The sequence below is a fragment of the Mustela putorius genome, unplaced genomic scaffold, assembly GCF_011764305.1.
Source record: "Mustela putorius furo isolate JIRA1106 unplaced genomic scaffold, ASM1176430v1.1 tig00003853_pilon_pilon_pilon, whole genome shotgun sequence".
NCBI classification, from domain to species: domain Eukaryota; kingdom Metazoa; phylum Chordata; class Mammalia; order Carnivora; family Mustelidae; genus Mustela; species Mustela putorius.
This window is the reverse complement of record NW_025422005.1, coordinates 31,438,981-31,459,678: the sequence shown is the minus strand read 5'-3', so window position 1 is coordinate 31,459,678 and position 20,698 is coordinate 31,438,981. Positions and strand designations below refer to the sequence as shown.

The window sequence follows — 20,698 nt, the reverse complement described above, 5'->3', positions numbered from 1 at the left end:
TCAGTTCAGACATACAATTAGATTGTTTTTAAATTTGACTACATGTTGTTTACAAGAGACACTACTGAAATATGACACTAAAATATTGTAAGGAAAAGCAAAGACAACACTAGGCAAATCTTCATCCAAATGAAGCCAGCGCTAATCATACTGATCTTAGGCAAGGAGACTTTGTTGCTGAAAGACATTCTAAAGAGCCGTCTATCTACCAGTAAAAGAGTACACACTACTGAAAAACAGTGCCTCAGATATAAAAGCAAAATTTGACAGAATTTGGACAAATTGGAAAATCCACAGTTGCTATGAGATATTTTAGTACATGTCTCTCAGTAACTGATAAATCAAGCACTCAAGGAAATTGACATATGAATCATCATAAGGTACTCAGTATTAAATCAGCTGATCAGTTTTAAAAAAATCAGTTGCATTTTTATTTAATAGCAACAAGTGGCTTAAAAATAAAATTTTAAAAGATAGCACTTACCATAGCATGAAATTATAATATGCCTAGAAAAATGTTAGTAAGCATGAGATATTTATAGAGAAAATTTAAAATTTCATATTAGAGAAGGAATCTACATTAAAGAATGCTTAATAAATGGAAAATACTATCATGTTCATGGATGAGAAAGCTAAATATCATTTATACAAAGGTTATTTCTTCCTAAATTAATCTATAAATTCATTGGGATTCCAGTCAAAATCCAAATAGGGGTTTTCTGTGGACTTGAAAAGCTGATTCTATGAAATCAGCTTTCATATGAAAGATCATATGAAATTCATGTGAAAGATCAAGGAGAAAGAACACCCAAAGCCATACCAAAAAATGACAAACTAGGGGACTTTTTCTACCAGATATCCATTTAATAGGATGGTGTTATTGGTGTAGGATCAAAGTGTAAGGCCAGGGAAAGAACAGAGTGTACAGCACTTTCTAGGAACTTTATCCTTGCAACTGCATTACAAATCCACACTGTTGGAGAGAGTGTGCACAATGCTACAACCACTTAGGAGGGCAATTTGACAGTATTTAATAAAGCATAAGATGCATACATCTCTCCTATAACCCAGAAATTCTGCTCTTGCACACGCCTCCAAAAGTAACCCTCCCACATGTGTGCAAAGGAACAGATACAAGAATGGTCATTGAAACTCTTGAAATAGTGGACAGTTAGAAACGATCATAAATGTCTGTCAAAGGGAAATGAGTAAGTAGTGATATACACATATAATGGAATACTATTAGCACTTGAAATGGATTGGAGCTGGAGTTATCAATATAGGTATATTTCAAGAACAGAATGTTAATGACAAAATTGTAGAATATGTACAGTATGATATCATTTATATAAAATGTTAAAGTATGCAAATGGATGTGTGTATATATAGTAAAATACGAAAATATGGAATGGACGCAAAAGGGATTTACCTTTATCTGTTACTTTTTATTTCTTAAAAAAAAAGTCTGAATCAAAAATGGTAAAATGTTAGACCTTAAGAAGTGATAATACTTTGGTACCCTTTGAAATTCATTTAAAACAAAGACTAAATCTTCCATTTAAATCTTATAGAGCAGCCGGTCACTTTCTCATCATCCAAATTTGGTAGCGGTCTTTTGGCACACAGATGCCTCTGTCTTTGCATCTAGGTCTGCATATTTCTGTTTCTCATCTAGGAACCACCATCACCTTCCCACAACTTCTTCAAAATGGGAATGAAGCTAGAAGCTGTGGACAGGAAGAACCCTCATTTCATTTGCCCAGCCACTATTGGGGAGGTGCGGGGCTCAGAGGTGCTTGTCACTTTTGACGGGTGGCGAGGGGCCTTTGACTACTGGTGCCGCTTCGACTCCCGGGACATCTTCCCTGTGGGCTGGTGCTCCTTGACTGGAGACAACCTACAGCCGCCTGGCACAAAAGGTAAAGGCTCATCTGTGAGCTCTTGAACTCAGGGCCCAAGTCGGGAAGGGGCATTGCTTATCTCCATGGTCGGCATCTCTTCACTCAGCCTCCCTAGGAGGCGACTGAGGTGAAGACCAAGGTCTACCTGAGAGTAATCAGAAACAAGAATTAAATGTCAAAGGGAGCTAGATGTGGAGGTTGGGATAAAGTAAAATTTCCTCACTCCAAATATCCTGGTTTATCCTCAGCACCTAGCCTCTCCTCTCTGTCAGTTTGGTTCCTGGCCTGTTTCAGAGTTTGAGGGGTATCTGTTGGGATGCACCTCTGTCTCAGGACTCAGGGGCTTTGCACGTGAGCCGGACTAGCACTGTGTCACCAGAGCAGTGGAGATGCGCTGTAGTGCAGTGGGAAGAGCGTGAGCTCTGCATCAAGACAGACGTAGGCTTGAGTCCCAGCTCTGCCTCTTTTACCAGCCACGTGGCTCTGGGCAGTTAGTTCACTTTTCTGAACCCCCAAATTCCTCGTCTGTAAGAGAACACCTGCTTCATAAAGTTATTGTGAGGAATAAATGAGATGATGTGGGTTAAATGCTTCCCTAGTATCTGCTAAATACCCAGTGCTAAACAAGTGTTTTTTTTCTATTACTGCTGCTATTATTATAGTTATTATATGCTATTACTGTATTTGTTACAATTACTATATAATGTATATTATATTATGCCATGTTCTTATGATTGTGCTATTATTATAAAAATAACCACTCCTGGTGGAAGAGTATATATAAAATACTGGAAGAGTACCAGAGCAGTTGAACAATAAATTATATTTCTAATGACAATGATCTTGGGTATCACCCAGGAATAGAGTTTGAGATAGCTGCATCTCATCCCTGAAGTCTAAAAGTACTAGTGAATCTGAGGGAATAGAAAACCGCCCTTCCTGTTGTCTGTCAGTCTCTCCTAAACCTCCATCAATTTCACTCAGTCAGGGGGCCTGATATTTATTGAGCACTTAATCGTTAGCTAAATTGAGGATACAGCAGTTACAAAGATGAAAAACATTTCTGTCTTCCTGGAACTACTGTTCTAGTGGGATGAGATGGTTGATAAGCACCAAAATCAAGAAATTAACAAGGTGGCTTCAGATTGTCAGTTTCTCCTTAGGAATAAAGTATGATGAGGCAGTGGCAGTGGAGGAGTGATCGTGAAGGGAGTTTTTGCTTAACAGCTTTATCGTAGTGTAACTGAAGTGAAACAAATGGCACATATTTAAAGTATGCCATTTGAAAATTTTTGACACATAATGTACATACAGGAAACCATAGCCATAGTCAAGATAGTGAACATATCTATCATGGCCAAAAGTTTCCTTGTTTTTCTTGGTGGAGAGGGGAGATTCTTCAGATGCAATTTCTTTTCAGAAAAAATATGTCTGAAAGGTGACATCCAAATTGAATGACAAGAAAGAGAATTCCAAGCAGGGAGGGGCATACATGTCCTGGGACTGACACACGAATGAGCGTGTGTTTCAGGGGCAGAGAGAAGCATGCTTCTACTGGAATGCACTGTGCAAGGAGGAAAGTGGCAAAACCTGCTAGGACCCCAAAAGCCAGAATGAGAATTTGGACTTTATTCTAAACATAGTGGGGAGACATTAGAGGGCACTCTGTAGGGGAGTGACAGGATCTGGTTTACTTTTAAAAAGTCACTTGGACACTCGTATCCAGAATTCAACTTAACAATGAAAAAGAAGACCCAGTTAAAAAATGGGCAAAGAGTTTGAATAGACATTTCTCCAAAAAGGACACATATAAAAGGCCAATAAGCACTTGAAAAGATACTCTACATCATTAGCCATTAGAGAAATGCAAATCAAAGCCACAAGGAGATACCATTCACACCCATGGGTATATCATCAAAAGGCAGTAACAAGTGTTGGTGAGAGTATGGAGGAATTAGAGCTCACATTGCTAGTGAGTTGGTGAAATGGTGCAACCCCCTTGGAAACAGTTTGGAAGTTACTCAAAATGTTAAACGTGGAGTTACCTGTGACCTAGCAATACCGCTCATGGGTATACACCCAAGAGAATAGAAAACCTTTCCGCATAAAACCGTGTCATGAATGTTCATGGCAACATTATTCACAGTAGCCAAAAAGTCGAAGTAGCCCATGTGTCCACCATGTGCCCAGCAGACAAATAAAATGTGGTATCTCCATATGAAATACAGTTTGGCATTAAAAAAGAATGAAGTCCCAAAATATGCTGCACCACAGATGTACCCTGAAAAACCTTATTCTAAGAGAAAACAAGCCAGTCACAAAAGACCACACAGCATGACTGCATCCGTATGGGGTGTCCAGAAGAGGCAGAAACACAGAGACAAAAGTTAGGTAGTGGTTGCCAGTGGCTTGGGGGAGAGGGGAAATGGGACATGCCTTTGATGAGCGCAGGGATGATAAAGATGCTCTAAAATTAGATAGGGATGATGTTTGCCATTCTGTGTATCTACTAAAAATACTGAATTGTGCTCTTTGAAAGGGCGAATCTTATGGTATGTGAAGTACCTATCGATAAAGCTGTTCTTTAAAAAAAAATCCTGCGGGCTGCTTATGGAGAATGGGTGGCGCCGGGGTAACTGACAAGGAAGAGGTAAGGGTTGTGTTGGGGTGAGGTGGGTGGCACTGAGGTGGAGAGCCCTTGAAATGGGGGCAGGGCAGCGGGGAGACACACTTCCTGCCTCAGGAAAGTGCTCCTCCTCTCTGCTTCAAGGATCAAGTATTGGGCAGTTGCTGTGAGAAATCCATTGCTGTGTGCGCTGTAAGCCCCTTGAGGCAGTTATCTCTGGGGAGGCAGCAGGAAGAGATGTGCTGCGGAGATGGTAGCAGAGTCATTTTTGTTTACTTGAGACGAACAAGGTAACCCTTGGTGCTCCCGGCTGTGTTGCTGTGTTCCGTGAGTAGGCTGATTTTCTCACTTTATTGCCTAGAGAATTGTGTTGTTTGGATTGGTAAATCTCTTAGAGCCATTAGGCCGTTCTCAAGAGCCAGGAGAGCTGGGAGTCTTCGTGCCCAGGAGTCGTGGGGCGGGTGTTCCTTTCTTACTGTGTACCCTGCTGATAAGAAATATGACTCGCTCTGTGGTTCTTCCAGAGGTGTTTGCTGACTGTTTTTCATGCCCTTTTTCATGTCCATGGATAGCTTCGATTTGTAACAGAAGGTGACCAGAAGGACCAGGTTCAGAATGTAGAGAGAGACCTTCTTCCAGTTGGCATTTCCAGAGCAGGTCATTCAGTCACCATTCCAGCAGCCAGCGCTCCTCCAGTGACTCCCTCACCCCCCACTCCTCATACCCTAAGTAGGTTCTGTAGTGTAGCTCTCAGAAACAGCAGAACGTCAGCCACCTCAGTGTCCTGGCTAGGGAGCAAGTGATCCAATGTGGAAAAAATGCAGTTACTCAATTCATTTCTCAAAACAAGATGTTCTCTCTGGGTAAGGCTGTTCTCTTTCTAATCGTACCGTCTCCTCCTCCCTTCCTGCCTTCTTGGTAGGAGAAGTTTTCTTGCTCACAATGAGTAGGAAAAGAAAAGTAATGATTTTACTTAATGTTCTTTTACGTGCATTTATTTCATTTTATATTCCTGGTAACTCTGAACTAGGTATAATTATTCGCAGGTAATTTTATTTATGAGAAAAGTGAAGTCCAGAGGATTAAGTGACTTAATTTTCTTGATATCTGAGTCTAGGGGACGAAGTCATAGAGATCTTCCAGGAGCGCCAGCTGGCAGGGCCATTTCAAGCCATATTGCCTTCACATGTCTCCCCTGTACTCTCCCCATTCTTCTTCAGGCTTTCTTCAAAGCTTCATTTGGGACCCTGGATTTTGGCTTCTGGATCCTGATATGAAATAGGAAAGAAGCCATGTTGTATACAGTGAGAGCTTTGAAATGGGGCCTCATCACAACTGGGCCACAAACTCGGTTTATTTCTCTGAGCAAGTGATTGCTAATGTGAGAAGTTGAATAGGTGACCCTTGAGGGCCCTCCCACTCAGTGATATTTTCTCTTCCTGCTCTTGGGAATGGGTAACAAGTGACACCTGTGACTGTCTCTAGCTTGATTCCCATTCCAGCTCACCTACCACCTTGCTGTGCCCCCCACCTGCCTAGGACTCTATCTCTCTCAGACTCCTCCATGCCAGTGTTTCTCCTTTGCTAAGAAGTTGTAGAGCTAAGGAGTAGAGCTCCTGAACTCCTGGGGTCCAACCACCTCTCATAAGCAGCAAATACCAAGCTTGCAACTAATCCAGGGTACTTGGTTTTAAAAGATAAAAGCTTTTTTTTTTTTTTTTTTCATGTAAAGCAGGTCACTTATAGCAGAGAATTTCCTAATTCCTAACTCTTTTTTTTTGCTCCTGGCCAAGCAGAGAGCTTGTTGCGGGGCTCGATCCCAGGACCCTGGAATCATGACCTAAGCCAAAGGCAGAGGCTTTAACCCACTGAGCCACTGAGGCACCCCAAAGCTTTTTTTTTTTAACTCATCACTTTTTTATGTGTGTGACTTAACATAAAACTGAAATAAAGGCAACTTTACCTTTTAAGTTTTAAAAAACAAATGAAGAGTGCAGTCCACTCAGCATGACAATAATGCTTATTTGGGCTTTTCACCATCATAACCATCCACCTTACTCCCCCTTGCCCTGATTTCAGGCTGGGTGAGCCCATTTTAGATCATAGGCTATCTTCCGATGCAGTTTTACAATAGGAAGAGAACATGAGATACAAGCTGTTTCATCTTTACGTTTTTATTATAAATTAATGTATTGCTATCTGGATTATACTTCAGTCTGTTGTGACTTCATAGACTGTAAGCCGGGTCTGGCTATTCTCTATATGCTGATACTGATATGGGAGTCCAGGAGAGGTGCTGCCTTTGAGCACACCTGTGGGAGTAAAATCTCAGCCAGGCCTCTTCTGCCCTTTCATCCCACCCTTTCTACCTGTGGCGTCATACAAAGAGAAAACTTCAAAAGCTGACTCAGTGCTGGGCTTGAGGTGCAGGAATATTACTCTGGTCTAGAGAGTAAGAATTTGATGCTTAAAAACAAAACTTTCAGAAAGTCTCTTCCACTTGTTTCTATGAAACATTTAAAAGTATTTCCCGTACTTCATAGATAGCGTCTTCCTCTTGTAAAACTATGTTGGAAACTATACTATAGTCACTTTAGGATTCTGGGTCAGAAAAGGGGTTGGTTAAATTGTAATCCTAAACTATGCAGGGAAAAACTAGGGTAGAGGCAGGAATAACACAACCCAGGCCAGACTGTTGGTCACAGGATGTAGGTCAGCTGATAGCTTGGTTTTCTTCAGCCATCCATCCATTCATTCAAGCTCTTCCAGGTCACAGCTGAGTGCTGGTCTGTGGCCTGATTGATGGAGCTTCTCCCTTTAGAGTTTACAGTTTGGGGAGCATACAAACAAATAGAGAATTATAGCTTTTAAGTAATAAAGTAATAAAGTATGGAAGGGCCTAGTTTGGAGGATGGAAGAGGCTTCCAAAGGAGGTGACATCTGAGCTGAAACTGGAAGAGTGGGGAGATGGAGGGAAAATTCTAGCTAGCAGTGGGAAAGGAGTGGAGGCCCAAGACTGGAGAAAGAAAAAAAAAAGGTAATTAAAAAATTTTTAAAAACAGTGTGCTGAGGACCTAAAAAATGTTTACACAACTAGATTGCAGAGTGTAAAGAGAGGACTAGGAAGAGGAAAGGCTGGGCAAGTAACATAGGAAGTACACAGCTCCCCTTTTGCACTGTTTTAAAGATCAAGGTATTTGTCCTAAAAGCAATGAGAGCCATTGAATGGGCTTTCATTGGGAGATTACAGATCAGATTTTTGTTCTAGAAGAATCATTCTGGTAGCAGTGAGAGGACAGGTGGCTTCCAGAAGTTGGAGGCAGAGATGTCTGTTTACAAGCTGTTGTAATATTCCAGTGAAAGAATTGAAGGAGTGACATTGTGGTGAAAAGGACAAAAAGATTTGGGGGGGGGCATATTCTTTGAATACAGAGCCAAAATGAGTTCTTACAGTTCAACACCTATTTTATTTATGTAACGAATAAGTACCCCTGCAACATGTAAAATTTCACTAGTCTTTCAGTATAAGCATTAGTGACAGAGCTAAAATTTTTCTTTTTGTTTTGTCTACGAAGTTAGGATTCATTACTGCCTAGAGTCCTTGTTATTTGGAACTAATATATAATTTCATCTTTATATCCCCAGCACTTGACTCAGTACTAATTTGTTGAGTGAAATAGGTCATGCTATGTTTTCTGATTCCATTTCTATTCATCAACTATAAAGCTATTCACTTAATTACAAAAGTGAGAGTACTACTCTCATTTTAACACCAGACTAAAATTTATTTAAACTAATGTTCTGGTTTTTAAATTTGGGAAACCTTATAACCAAAAGTGAGACTGGCAAGGGGCAGCTCAGTCAGTTAAGCGACCAGCTCTTGATTTTAGCTCAGGTCATGATCTCAGGGTCATGGGATGGAGCCGCATATCAGGTTCTGCGCTGGGTGTGGAACCTGCTTAAGATTCTCTCTCCCTCTCTCCCTTTTTGCCCCCACTTGCTCACTCTCTCTTGCGCTCTAAAAAAAAAAAAAAAAAAGGAGTGGCAAAGGGCACTCATCTCCAGAAACATTTGTATGGCTGTCCACCTGCCCTTCCAGCCAACTTCTTTTGCTGCTAAGCCACAGCAAACAGGAGAATGTCCTCTCTCTAGAAACTTCTGGCAACTAATATGCCCTCCTTGTCCCCTGAGAAGGTGTATTCACTAACTATGTCAGAAAAGGTACAGGCACACAGATTAATAAGTGAAACAAATTCTTTGGTACCTTTAATGAGGACAGCCTCTTGGCTTTTTGGCTATTTTCCTTTTCACCCTCTCAGATATCGTAGTTCCAGGCCTTGCCTTTCTCTAATATACCATTTCCTCCCTAACACACTCACATGCTTGCACACATAATTTCTCATTATTCTAGCTTTGGCCTTGTACTCGACTCACACTGGGCTCTGGCCTGTGTCCATCCATGTGTCTGACACTTGTCGAGTGGCCTCCTCTCAGTAATGCTAGGAGGTTATAGAGAAATGCCCACTTCCCAGGTTGATAGAGTAATTGAAATGGGAGAGTGGACGTGCACACGCACAGCACCGAGCAGCACATGGCAGACGCCCACTGGATGTTAGTTCTATCTGACGTGAGATGCCTGGACATCCCAAGAAAATGCTTTTGAGCTATGCACAGAAGCATTTAAATGCTCTATTTTGGTCAGAAAAGATACACATACTTAGGAGATGAGGTTTGAGCAGTGAACCAGTACTCCCGTAAGTGGCTTTCTCGTGATTGTATGTTTACAGTACACAAATAGAAATAAGGAAAGGGGGAAATGACTTGAGTGACACTAGATTAGGAAGCGGGGATCTGGATTTTTCCTGATTCTCATTATATCTGCCTAAGGGACAGAAAAGCCCTGTCCCATGCCCCTCTTCCAGCTTCCTGGAGCTGCCTCTTGGCCTGCCCACTTCCCTGGCCTTCAGCAGCCGCAGATGCCTGGGAATGGTAGCAGTGCTCTGGCACATGCAGTGAAACAGCTGGAGTCCCTCAAACTCCTGGAAAAAATGAGATGTGACTTAAGCAGTTCATAGATTTGACCACACCTGCTGTTGTCTTCAGATTTCTCAGATCCATGTAGTTCTCTCTGGCTTTTACAACAGCACCTACTGTGTGCCAGCATCAGTACACATCAGATTGCAGAAGCCCCTCTTCTAAATCAGTGTCTGTGGCTTTTAGGAAAGCCATACTGGAAACCAGTAATATGAACTCTCTTTAATTACATTCTCTCCCTTAATTAAAGAGATGATTTTTTGAGGAAATATTATAATTTCACTAATGACTTACTAAGTAGGAAAAACATAAGCATTCACGTATATAAAGGAGATGTGGAAAACTCTTAAACAGAGCAAAGAAAAAACAAGATTTTGAGGGTGCAACAGCAAGAAGGCAGGAGTTTGATGATAAGCTCTTGGGACTCATTGTTTCACACTAAGAACAGCTGGAATATGCTAGCGCAACCGCATGGCTTAGCGGCGTCTGCTTCAGCACAGTGCATTCACACTGCCTCCCAGAGGGCCCTGGGTTTCACCAGACCCATTCGCAGATCATCTTCTCAAAACACATAGCCCTCCACTCACAGAAACTGCTCCCAAATCCCTTTACCGGCTGCCCTACACAACTAAGGTCAGTCACTCCTTTGAATATCAGTAGTAGAAGGTTTTTAAATTTGGCTTGTGGTCCCACCATGCATGATTTTGTTATCCTCTCTTTTCCCCACTCTATAGATTTATCAGCCCAAAAGGTCCCCCAAGAAAACACAAAAAGTCGTTATAGTTGCAGAGGTCTTCTCTCCATGCTATAGGAATTAGAGTCAGGAGGGAGAGAAGGAGCTAGATCTGGAGAACTAGAAGTGTTAACTGAGTTAGATGAGAGCAAGAGGCAACGCATGCTTTATTAAGTGAACTTGAATTTAGAGGAGTGGAGTTTTAGCCTTGGCATCAACCCAGCTGGCAGCACACAACTGAACCCAGCCAAGGTGAGCAAAGCTAATAAAGAACACATCCTCTAAGTAACTATGCCAAGGCCAATGATAGACTGCAGTGAATGAAAACAAGGTTCCAGTCTAGGAAACTGGTAAACCAAATGGGTTTCTCCCTGTTCCTTTTTTCTTTTCCATTGTTCCTGTCCTATGTCATGTAGACACATACCCACATACACACACAAGCTGGACTTACTTACATTTTACAGATCAGTTTCCAATTCCATATAGTACATTTTGTTGGAGGGAGAAGAGATCTGATAATGAATTCTTTGGGGCAGCTAAGACTCCTTACTAAGGATCATTGGAGAAACCTAGAAATCACCAACACTCCAATGCCCTTCATTATTAAAACTCGGAATGTTTTGTTCATTATCCTCTGTCCTTTTTTTGGGGATACACTCTTGTTTTGTTTATTGGTTCCAGGGTAAAATAGTAGAAGACCATGAACTTTAAAAACCAAAAGATCTACATTCAAATCCTAGCTTTAGCAATCCTAGCTTTAGCAGTGTGTGTTCTGGCAACTTCTGTGAGTTCGGTTTCCCCCGCTTTAAGATATCCAGGTGTAATACTTGTCTCAGGAAAATGCACTTGTGGGCTTGTTTGAGCTGCAAGCTCAAGTAAGTAGCCACTTTTTCACGGAACATCATCTTTAATTAAAAGAACAACTGACTTGTGCATTTGGCAGACTCTTTCTTCCAAATTAAGTGAGCTGGTCACTTCAAGGAAGACCACCTGTAAGCATTTGCTGTAAATGAGAAATTTAAACTTTCAAGTGAAAATCAGATTTGGAAGAAACTTGTAGCCACCAACATGAGCTTATCTTCCCAATATGTGAAGACTTCACAGTCACCCTTACAGGAAGTGAAAAGGCATAGAATCCTAGGATCGCAGGGTTAGAGGGAATTCAGAAGTCATAATTCAACTTCCACCTGATTCAGGACTCTTGAGATCATCCCCTGCAACTACATGTCTAACCCTTACTTCAGTTCTTCCAGTTACAGGGAAATTGTAACCTCCCAGAGAGGAACCTTTTCTATTTGTGATAGCTCTCATGACTAAAAACATTTTTTTTTAAATTTTGAACTGAAATCTGCTTTTCCCCAATATCCATCTATTGGTCCTAATTTTATTTCTTATTTCACCTGAAGCCTTTTTCAGATAGCGCTTGATACTCTTGTTTTTCCAGGCCTTTTTTCTCCAGATATCTCTGAAATTGGATAGTTTTTAAGCCCCTCATCAACTTGGACTTCCTTCTGAACCCATTTCAGCTTACATTGTTGTGCCCAGAGCCAGCTCCACGCTTCAGGGATGGTCTGACTAGTGCAAAATGGAGTGGTACTCTCAGTTCCCTTAAAGGAGGACTATACTGTCTAGCTTCTTGAAGATAAGGGCTTGCATTGTCTTTCTTTTTATATTCTTAAAATGGCTATAGTGAGTGCTTAATGTTACTCCTTATCTAGTCTCAACCCAAGTTGAAGCAAACTTCAAGACACAATGGCCATCTTGCAGAAGGGGGTTTCTGGTAGTTTGGTTTTTTGTTTGTTTGTTTTTTCTTTACCACTAAAGGATAAGGATGGTAAGATTTGGAATGTGCTTTTATAATTCTTTTTTATCACACTATCCAGGTTGTGATATACCCAAGTATTTTCCTCAGGAAAAGTTTCCATCAGTTAAAAGGATTCCACTTCTTTCCCAAGGAGAACTTTCTTCATTCAAACCAGTAGGGATCATATAGTATCAGCTGTGTAGAAACATGGAAGCTGGCCTTAGAGCTGAATTCACTCATGTACCCATGGCCAATAAAATAGACTTTAAAGCAGTCTTATTTGTAACTTTCCATGGAAAAGAATGTAGATCACAAAAATGCTTAACTTTTTGTGTATCTGCTCTTTTAGTACTCCATTAAACTAACCACCTTTTATGATGTTGCTTGGAAGAATATTTAGTGAGCACCATTTTAATAGGAAAGAAAATTAACGGAGCACCTCAGTGGCTCAGTGGGTTAAGCCTCTGCCTTCGGCTCAGGTCATGATCTCTGGGTCCTGGGATCCAGCCCCTTTTCCAGCTCTCTGCTCAGCAGGGAGTCTGCTTCCCCCCACCCCTCTGCCTGCTTCTCTGCCTACTTGTGATCTCTCTCTCTCTCTCTGTCAAATAAATAAATAAAATCTTTAAAAAAAAAAAAAGAAAAAGGAAATTAACCTTTTCAGTGCCCCATACAATGTCCCCATTACAGCCAACACTTTGCTGCATTATCTTGGTAAATCCCCCAAAGCTTCTTCCAAATCTTACCATCCTTATCCTTTAGTGGTAAAGAAAAAACAAACAAACAAAAAACCAAACTACCAGAAACCCCCTTCTGCAAGTATTTTAGTCCCCTCCTTGTCTGCAAGGAGTATGTTCCAAGACTCCCAGTGGATGCCTGAAGCCTCAGGTGATACTGATCACTGTATTTAATGCTTTTCCTTTACATACGTATCTATGATAAAGTTTAATTTATATGTTAAACACAGTAAGAGATTAACAGTCACTAGTAATGAAATAGAATCATTTTAACACTGTACTGTAATAAAAGTTATATGAGTGTGGTATCTCTCTCTAAGTGTATTACTGTTCTGTACTCACCCTGTTTGTCATGATGTGAGATGATGATAAAATGCCTACACAATGAGGTAAAGTGAGGGGAATGAGGTGGGCATTGTGATGTAGTGTTAGCTAGTGGACTTTCTGACAGTACATCGGGAGGATCATTTGCTTCCAGACTGCATGGGTAGCTTTTAAAGCAAAACCCGTGGATAAAGGGGAACTACTGTGTTTAACCTTGTTTTACATATGAAGAAACTGAGCCTCAGAAAGTTTACCAGCAAGAAGAAGTGAAATTGGTTAAGTCCCTTGGTCATCTCAGACGCAGTGCTTCTCATATCCATGTCCTCAAGCTTGATCTCAGTTAAACTTCATAATAACCCATAGCTCGGAGGGGTTAAATGATTTGCAAGAACCAGGACCTAGTTCCATGGATTTCTAACTTCAAAATCCATGTTCTTTTTACTATACCACACTTCTCTATGCCTCAGATGAGGTTTAAAGATACCCATTAGGTAAACAAGTCTGAGATGATTGTAGATAAGATTGAGTTAATGAATGTTGAAGTAATTTGAGAACTGTGAACCATGGTTCTCATGTGAGAGGTTTCCATCAGTGATTTTGGAAATGCATGGTGAAATCAACCAGAAATTCTAGGGCCCTTTTTAACACCCCAGCAGATGGGGTGGGGATGAGTTTGAAGTGTGTGTTGAGGGTAGAATGGGAGGGAGCAAGAGTGGAGCTAGGACCCTTCAAAGCATCAATAGTTACTGTACGTCTGGACAAGAGAAGGTCGTTTTCCAGGCCAGTGTAGACCAACTGTTCAGCCGTAGAAAATGAAATACAGTGGCTCTCACAAGGGAAATCATTTGTTTTTGAGTAGAACCACATGTATATATTATATAGTTGTGCAGTCAGCTATGCCAGTTGAGATATTCCTAGGAAATTTAACATTCATGGAAGTAAAAGGGAAGGAGAAAGCAATCTAAGGACACTGGGTATTATCCCCCAAGGATATTTTGAGTACATGCAAGTTTCTCTGCTTCCTTTTCCCACTTTTGCTGTAACTGTCAGTAGCCTGTTTCTGCTTTATATGACGTGGAATCCTGTTTGGATAGGGGCTGATGGTGACTGTCTAATTACTTGTACTTTTTAATGACAGTATCTTATAATTTCTCTCCTTTTTGCTTTCATTTATTTATGCACATCTTTGTTTTGAGAATTATGTTAACATATCTCAAATAAAATAATATTCTCATCTTGATTAACTTGGCAGGAGCTCACCCCCAACCCCATCGGAATCTTTAAAAAGTGTTAATTTTATTTTCCACATTAACATTGAGGAATTTCTTTATCTTAGGATTTTCTTTATCTTATCTTTCCCAGTAATGTCTGTTGACTTGTTGATGGCTTTTAGTGTAATACATGATGGAAAATTCAGTAATTCAAAAATATTTATTGGGTTCCTACTGTGTTTTGGCCCGTATACTAGGTATAACAGGGAATATAATTTCATTAGGGAGGATGAGATATAGGTAAATAGAATATGAAGTAGAAACACCTGTTGCTCATTTAACTTTCTTCTGCATTCAGTTTATTTTTTTCTTTTTCTTTTTTTTAAGATTTTATTTATTTGTTGGAGAGAGAAAAAGCACACAGGCAGGGGAAGCGGCTGTCAGAGGGAGAAGCAGGCTCTCTGCTCAGCAAGAAGCCCGATGCAGGACTCGATCCCAGGACCCTGGGATCATGACCTGAGCTGAAGGTAGACGTCTAACTGACTGAGCCCCCCAGGCATCTCTGCATTCAGTTTAGACTTGAGTATTTTTTAGAACCATGGAATTCTCCTCGAACTTTCAAAATGGAAGGACTTTTTAGAGATTTACTTGGTGTGTGACTTTGAACAAGCTATTTAACTTCTCTTAGCCTTAGTTTCTTCATCTATAAATTGGTGGCAGTAGTAGTTCCTACTCACAGCATTGTTGTAAGGAGTTAGATAAGCTCATATGTTAGAACAATGGCTGGCACATATGAAGCTCTCAAAAAAATGTGAGTTATTAGTCATTCTAGCCTGATTCTGTTATTTTATAAACAAGGACATTGAGGCCTAGTAAGAGTCAGTCACTTTGTTGGGTTTTATTTGGGCTAGCTACACAATGATATGTGTCTTCCCTATGATGATAAATAAGGTGAGTCTTTCATGGGCCATATTAAAAATGTCAGTTTATGTGTCTTACGTAAATACTTATAAGTTACATGTTACATAAGCATTGGTAAAATAGTTGTGAAAAATAGAATGAAATATTTAAGAGTTACCCAGAAATAAATGAAATTCAAAATCATATCATTCAGATTGAATCAGTGAAAAGAGGGAAGTTGGAGAGGGCCTCTTGGGATTTGTGTCATTTGCTGAAGGACACCTAGAATTGACAACCACCAACAGAAGCTCTTGGGAGGCGCATTTGAGGGGAACTCACATGTACAAGACACAAGCTAAGAAGGGTGTATATCAGAAAATGAAAATCTAATGAGGTAAGGTGATAAGCAGGGCCTGCTCAAGGGGCTTGACCCAGAAAATAAAAAGAGACCATTGGAGGATTTTAACCAAAGGAGTGACATGATTCTATTCATGCTGTAGACTGCTCTCCATGAGCTGTCATGTAAGGGATGGAGATAATGATGGGAACACATGAGAAAGAAGCAGGGAAACCAGTGAGCTGGCTGTTTCAGTGATTAAGACAAGAGATGATGAGAACGTGATTTAAGGTAGTGTCAGGTGGGATTGGAGTGAACAAAATGTATTTGAAACATTCAAGGAACGATTTCTCTGGGAAAAGCCATGCTCTTCTCGAGCCACATTCCTTTACTCTCTCAGTGCTACAGAATCTTAGAACTAAAAGCAGTCTAAGATAAGATGCTGGGAAATCATGCACTTGATATCAAACTAAGTAAATGGAATAAATGCTGAGGTGGACCATGCTATCAGCAGAATATGCCAAATCTAAGCATGGGCAGATAGAAAATCTAGAAAACTGAAACTGAAATCAGGCAACAGTTGCAAATCAAGAAGACCAGTTGTTCAGATGAATTTGTGATGAAAGAAAGATACAATGTCTCCTAACCTTAAAGACAGCACTCTCAGCCAGCTCCTGACAAGCTAGCTTGATTTCTAGACATACTTTTTATTTCAAAGGCACTAAAATAAGGACTGTACATCCGTTGTTTCAGGTGAGGTATACTTGCCCTTTCCTGTACTTAGACGTACTACACATTGCCAGAGTTGGAGCAGAATTCAAGGTTCCCAGAGTAATTAAAAACTAACATGTGAAGAAATGGCATTTCTTTGAATCAGGTTAAAGGGGTGGAAATTGCTGCTAATGTGTGCATCCCCTAAAGCAGCTGGTCCCAGAGACTGCCCAAATTACTCTCTATGAAGTAGAAAGCATTAGAATGTTTCATGCTAATTATCAGCATAAGGGGAATGAGCACAAAAAGCAGGGGAGAGGGAGACAGGACGCGGACCCATCTCATCCTCTTCAGCCTTGAGTGGGCCCACTTTGGTCTCAGGACAGGACTCCCATTGGCTGTATCTTCTGCTATGCCAGTGATGCAGGGTCCCACAACCGTCAGGACCACAAGTACCATTCTGCCAGAGGTGCCCCTTGGATGCTTTCCTCTTTTCCTTTCTCTGTACAGCCCTCCCCAACCTGCTCTGCCCCTCTACAGCCTGTGGAGCAGCATAATAACAAACGGTTCACTAGAATCAGAAAAGAGAGAGGCTAATGTTTATGGAATACCTGTCTCGGGGCTGTAGTGATCCCATTTCATGTTACCTTGACAGTACCTTAGGTGAGTACTACTGTCTGTTTTACAAATGAGGAAACCACAGGGCAAAGCAGTGAAGAAGTGACTTCCTCAGAATCACACATTGTGTTCGCGTGTCCCTGGTTCCACTCCAGTGTTGCCATTAACTTCCTGGGAGATTTTAAGCAAGTATTTTTTCTCTTTAATCTTTAGTTTCTCCTTCTTTAAAAAAAAAAAAAAAAGATTATACTACACGATATGTAAACTCCCTCCCAGCTCTCGATACTCTAAAGACTCAGTTTTGGGTAAATCATCCAGTTAGGAATTAGAATAAGGCATAATAGGTTAGTGCCTGTTTGTTCACATAATTGTGTTTGTTATTGAACCTGGTCTGCTCATCTGAGCTTCCCATCTTCCCCCTCTCTTTTCCCATTGTTAACAACTTGTATATTTTATTCTGAATTTATTCTTTATAAATAATTTTTTGAAATACAGTTCAATCACGTTTGAATATTAGATCTTAGAGTTTTTCACTTAACATGTCATCTGCCTGGTTCTGTTATTACACAATCTTTATAACCATCATTTTTTTTTAATATTTTATTTATTTGACAGAGAGATACACAGTGAGAAAGGCAACACGAGCAGGGAGAGTGGGGAAAGCAGGCTTTCCTGCCAAGCAGAGAGCCTGATGCAGGACTCGATCCCAGGATGCTGGGATCATGACCTGAGCCAAAGGCAGAGGCTTAATGAGCTACCCAGGTGCCCCTATAGCCATCATTTTTAATGATTACATAATTTGAATGGATATACAGCTGTTTGCTTAATTATTCCCCTAGTTTGATGGTCCAAATTTTCTTTTATAATAATGCTTTGATAAACATATAAGCATTTTTTTCAGTGTTGCAGAACATATCCTTAAGTCAGCTTCCCAGAAATACAAGATTAAATCAAAGAATTAAACTATGTTTAAGGATCTTGGCTGCAGAGTCAAGTGTGCTTATTTTAAAAATAAACCTTTCCATGTTAAACCAAGAACCTTCTGCTTGAAAACAGCATCAGAATGGCAGTTTTTTCCAACTTCCCACATGTCTCAGAGTAGGAAACACAGAGCCAATGAGCCGAGGTCATCATTGCTATATACCAATTACAGTGTTTCCACAATAGAAATTGTTGCAAATCAGAAATAGGTAGGTAAAATTTTTGCCAAATTTTCTGCCATTCCACATGTGTACTGGCTATACCCAGAGTCGACTATGGGACTACAGATATTCCCAAGGGAAGAGAATATACATAGCATGTCAAAGACAAGTGCCAGAAGCTTTGGGGACTGCATGGAATCCTCTGTTCTTGGAGTTTGTATTCTGCTAGGGAAATAAGATATGAACCACTGAAAAAGCAGTCTAAGCAAGCCAAAATCCTAGAATCAGATGCTGGATATGAGTTTCATTAATTGCTCAACTAAGATTTACTAAGTACCTGCCAAGTATAAAGGATGATTCTAGGAGGTGGCAATAACAGCATTGCCCTTAGAAATTTCTGTGCTTGGGGAGATGGAAAATAAATAGCAAGTGATAATTTCCCTGTAGAAAGTTAGAGAAAAGGGAAGGAGGGAAATCGAGTGTGTAAGGGGGCTGGAGGGCAGGGAGAGGCAGGGGGCGAGTGGGGGTATTATTTTATATAGGATGATCAGGGAAAACCTCACTGAAAGGTGCCTTATGGATAACCGTGCAAAAGAAATTCTTTCCAGGCCAAGGGAGCTGCAAAATTAAGTGCACAAAAGCAATAGAGTGTTTAGTGCCACAGTTCTTAAACTGTGGTCCTTGGGGTCTTTGCATCCCCAAGATGCTTTCACGGGATCTGAGGTCAGAAGTATTTTCATAGTAATACTGACACTTTTTGCCCTTGTCACTGGGTTGATATTTGCATTGACAGTGCAAACACAACGGTGAGTGAGAGTACAACTGCTGGCACCTTGGCACAAATTACAGCAATGGCCCCCCATGGGGGCAGGGCGGAGAAGCCAGGCTCACTAAGAGTGTTCTCGATGAAGCAGTAAAATTTGTTTATTTTACCATGTTGCTTGTCTGTGAGTACATATCTTTTTAATATTCTGTATGGGGAAAGGGGAAGTGTGAAGAAAGCAGATGCACTGCACACCAGAGTACTTGGTTGCCTCTAGGAAAAGCACTTGCAAAACTGAGCTGTCAGCTGAATTATTTACTCTTTTTATGGAGCACTTCTTTTCCTTGAAAGAATGACTAACAGGCAAACTGTGGTTATTCAGATTTGGTTTTTGGCAGACATTTTCTCAAAAAATGAACTAAGGGAGCCTACCACTTCAGATGACTAAATAGCATTTGTTGACAGTGATAAAACTCAAGCTTTCAAGTGTAAATTTAAATTTTGGAAAACCTGTGTCTGCCACCATGATCTTGACAGCATCCCAATACTTAATACAGATTTTTCTGAGAGAAAAATCTCAGGGTGCCTGGGTCTCAGTCGGTTAAGTGACTGCCTTTGGCTCAGGTCATGATCCTGGAGTCCTGGGATCAAGTCCCTCATCAGGCTCCCTGCTTGGCAGGGAGTCTGCTTCTCCCTCTGACCTTCCCCCTTCTCATACTCTCTCTCTCTCTCTCTCATTCTCTCTCTTTCTCTCAAATAAATAAATAAAATCTTTTAAAAAAAAAGAATTATGATGATGTCAAGTATTATGAATTTTTGATATTTGCATAATAAATGTGCCAACATTGGGAAATCTGCATAACTCAGTGAAACAAGATTTTCCAAATGACCAGTGCATGACATTACAAAATCATGCATGCATACTTAAGATGGAAGACTCATTCAAAGTATAAGGTTGACCAATGGATTTTAACATTACCAGAATATGAAAAATTCACCAGTAAGGTTTCAGATTCCATGTTTCAACTAACATTTAAGAAGCTACCACTTGTTGAGTTTTGGTATAATATTAAAGGAGAATATCCACAATTAACTGAAAATTCTAAAAAAATAAAAATATAAAAAACACACTTCCCTTTTCCAACTACATATCTCTGTGAATCTATATTTTTTTCATATACTACACATACTTCAGCCAAAAGGATACACAGCAACAAATGAATGCAGAGGTGGAGAATACAGTTGTCTTCCATATTTGGTTAGACTTTAAAGAGATTTTCAGGATGCCACCTAAGCCTCTGCCTTGGGCTCAGGTCATGATCTCAGGGTCCTGGGATCGAGTCCCGCATCAGGCTCTCTGCTTGCTCTCTTGCATCACGCTCTCTCTCTCTCTTTCTCTGCCTACTTGTGATGTCTCTCTGTCAAATAAATAAATAAAATCTTTTAAAAAAATAAAAAGATTTTCAAAAATGTAAAACAATGCCATTCTCACTAAATTCTTTTCTTTTTGGAAGACATTAATTTTCATAAAAATATATTGTGTAAACGTGTTTTGTTAAGTTAAAATTAATATTTAGAATGTCTCTTTTAATTTCCAATATGATAGATATAACCACATAAACAAAAGTTCTTTGCAATCCTCCAAAATTTTAAGCATGTTAAAGGGGTCCCAAGACCAAACAGTTTGCAAATCTCTAGCTTAGAGTAGAGCAATTGAGGGAGGGTGGTAGGAAATAAGGTCAGAGAAGTAATGAGGAATCAGGTCATGGATTCATTAGGTCTGTATAAGGACTTGGCTTTAACTCTGGGCAAGACAGGAAGCTACTGGAGGTTTTGAGCACAGGAATGCTGATACCTGAG

At 40.4% G+C, this 20,698-nt stretch overlaps 1 protein-coding gene across 18 annotated transcripts in view; it reads left to right on the top strand.

Annotated features, from left to right (window-relative positions):
• Window positions 1–20,698, top strand: part of SCMH1 (Scm polycomb group protein homolog 1) — a 169,897-nt gene that overhangs the window by 90,553 nt on the left and 58,646 nt on the right. For 17 of the 18 annotated variants that reach the window (XR_006601730.1, XM_045064310.1, XM_045064309.1 and 14 more), the window contains one exon: window positions 1,676–1,919. The exons of the other annotated variant lie outside the window; for it this stretch is intronic. Coding sequence is in view for 16 of the 17 variants with exons in the window: in XM_045064310.1 (XP_044920245.1) it covers window positions 1,676–1,919 (244 nt within the window). In the remaining variant the exon portion in view is untranslated. The remainder of the gene's footprint in view (window positions 1–1,675; window positions 1,920–20,698) is intronic. 18 annotated transcript variants of the gene reach the window in all.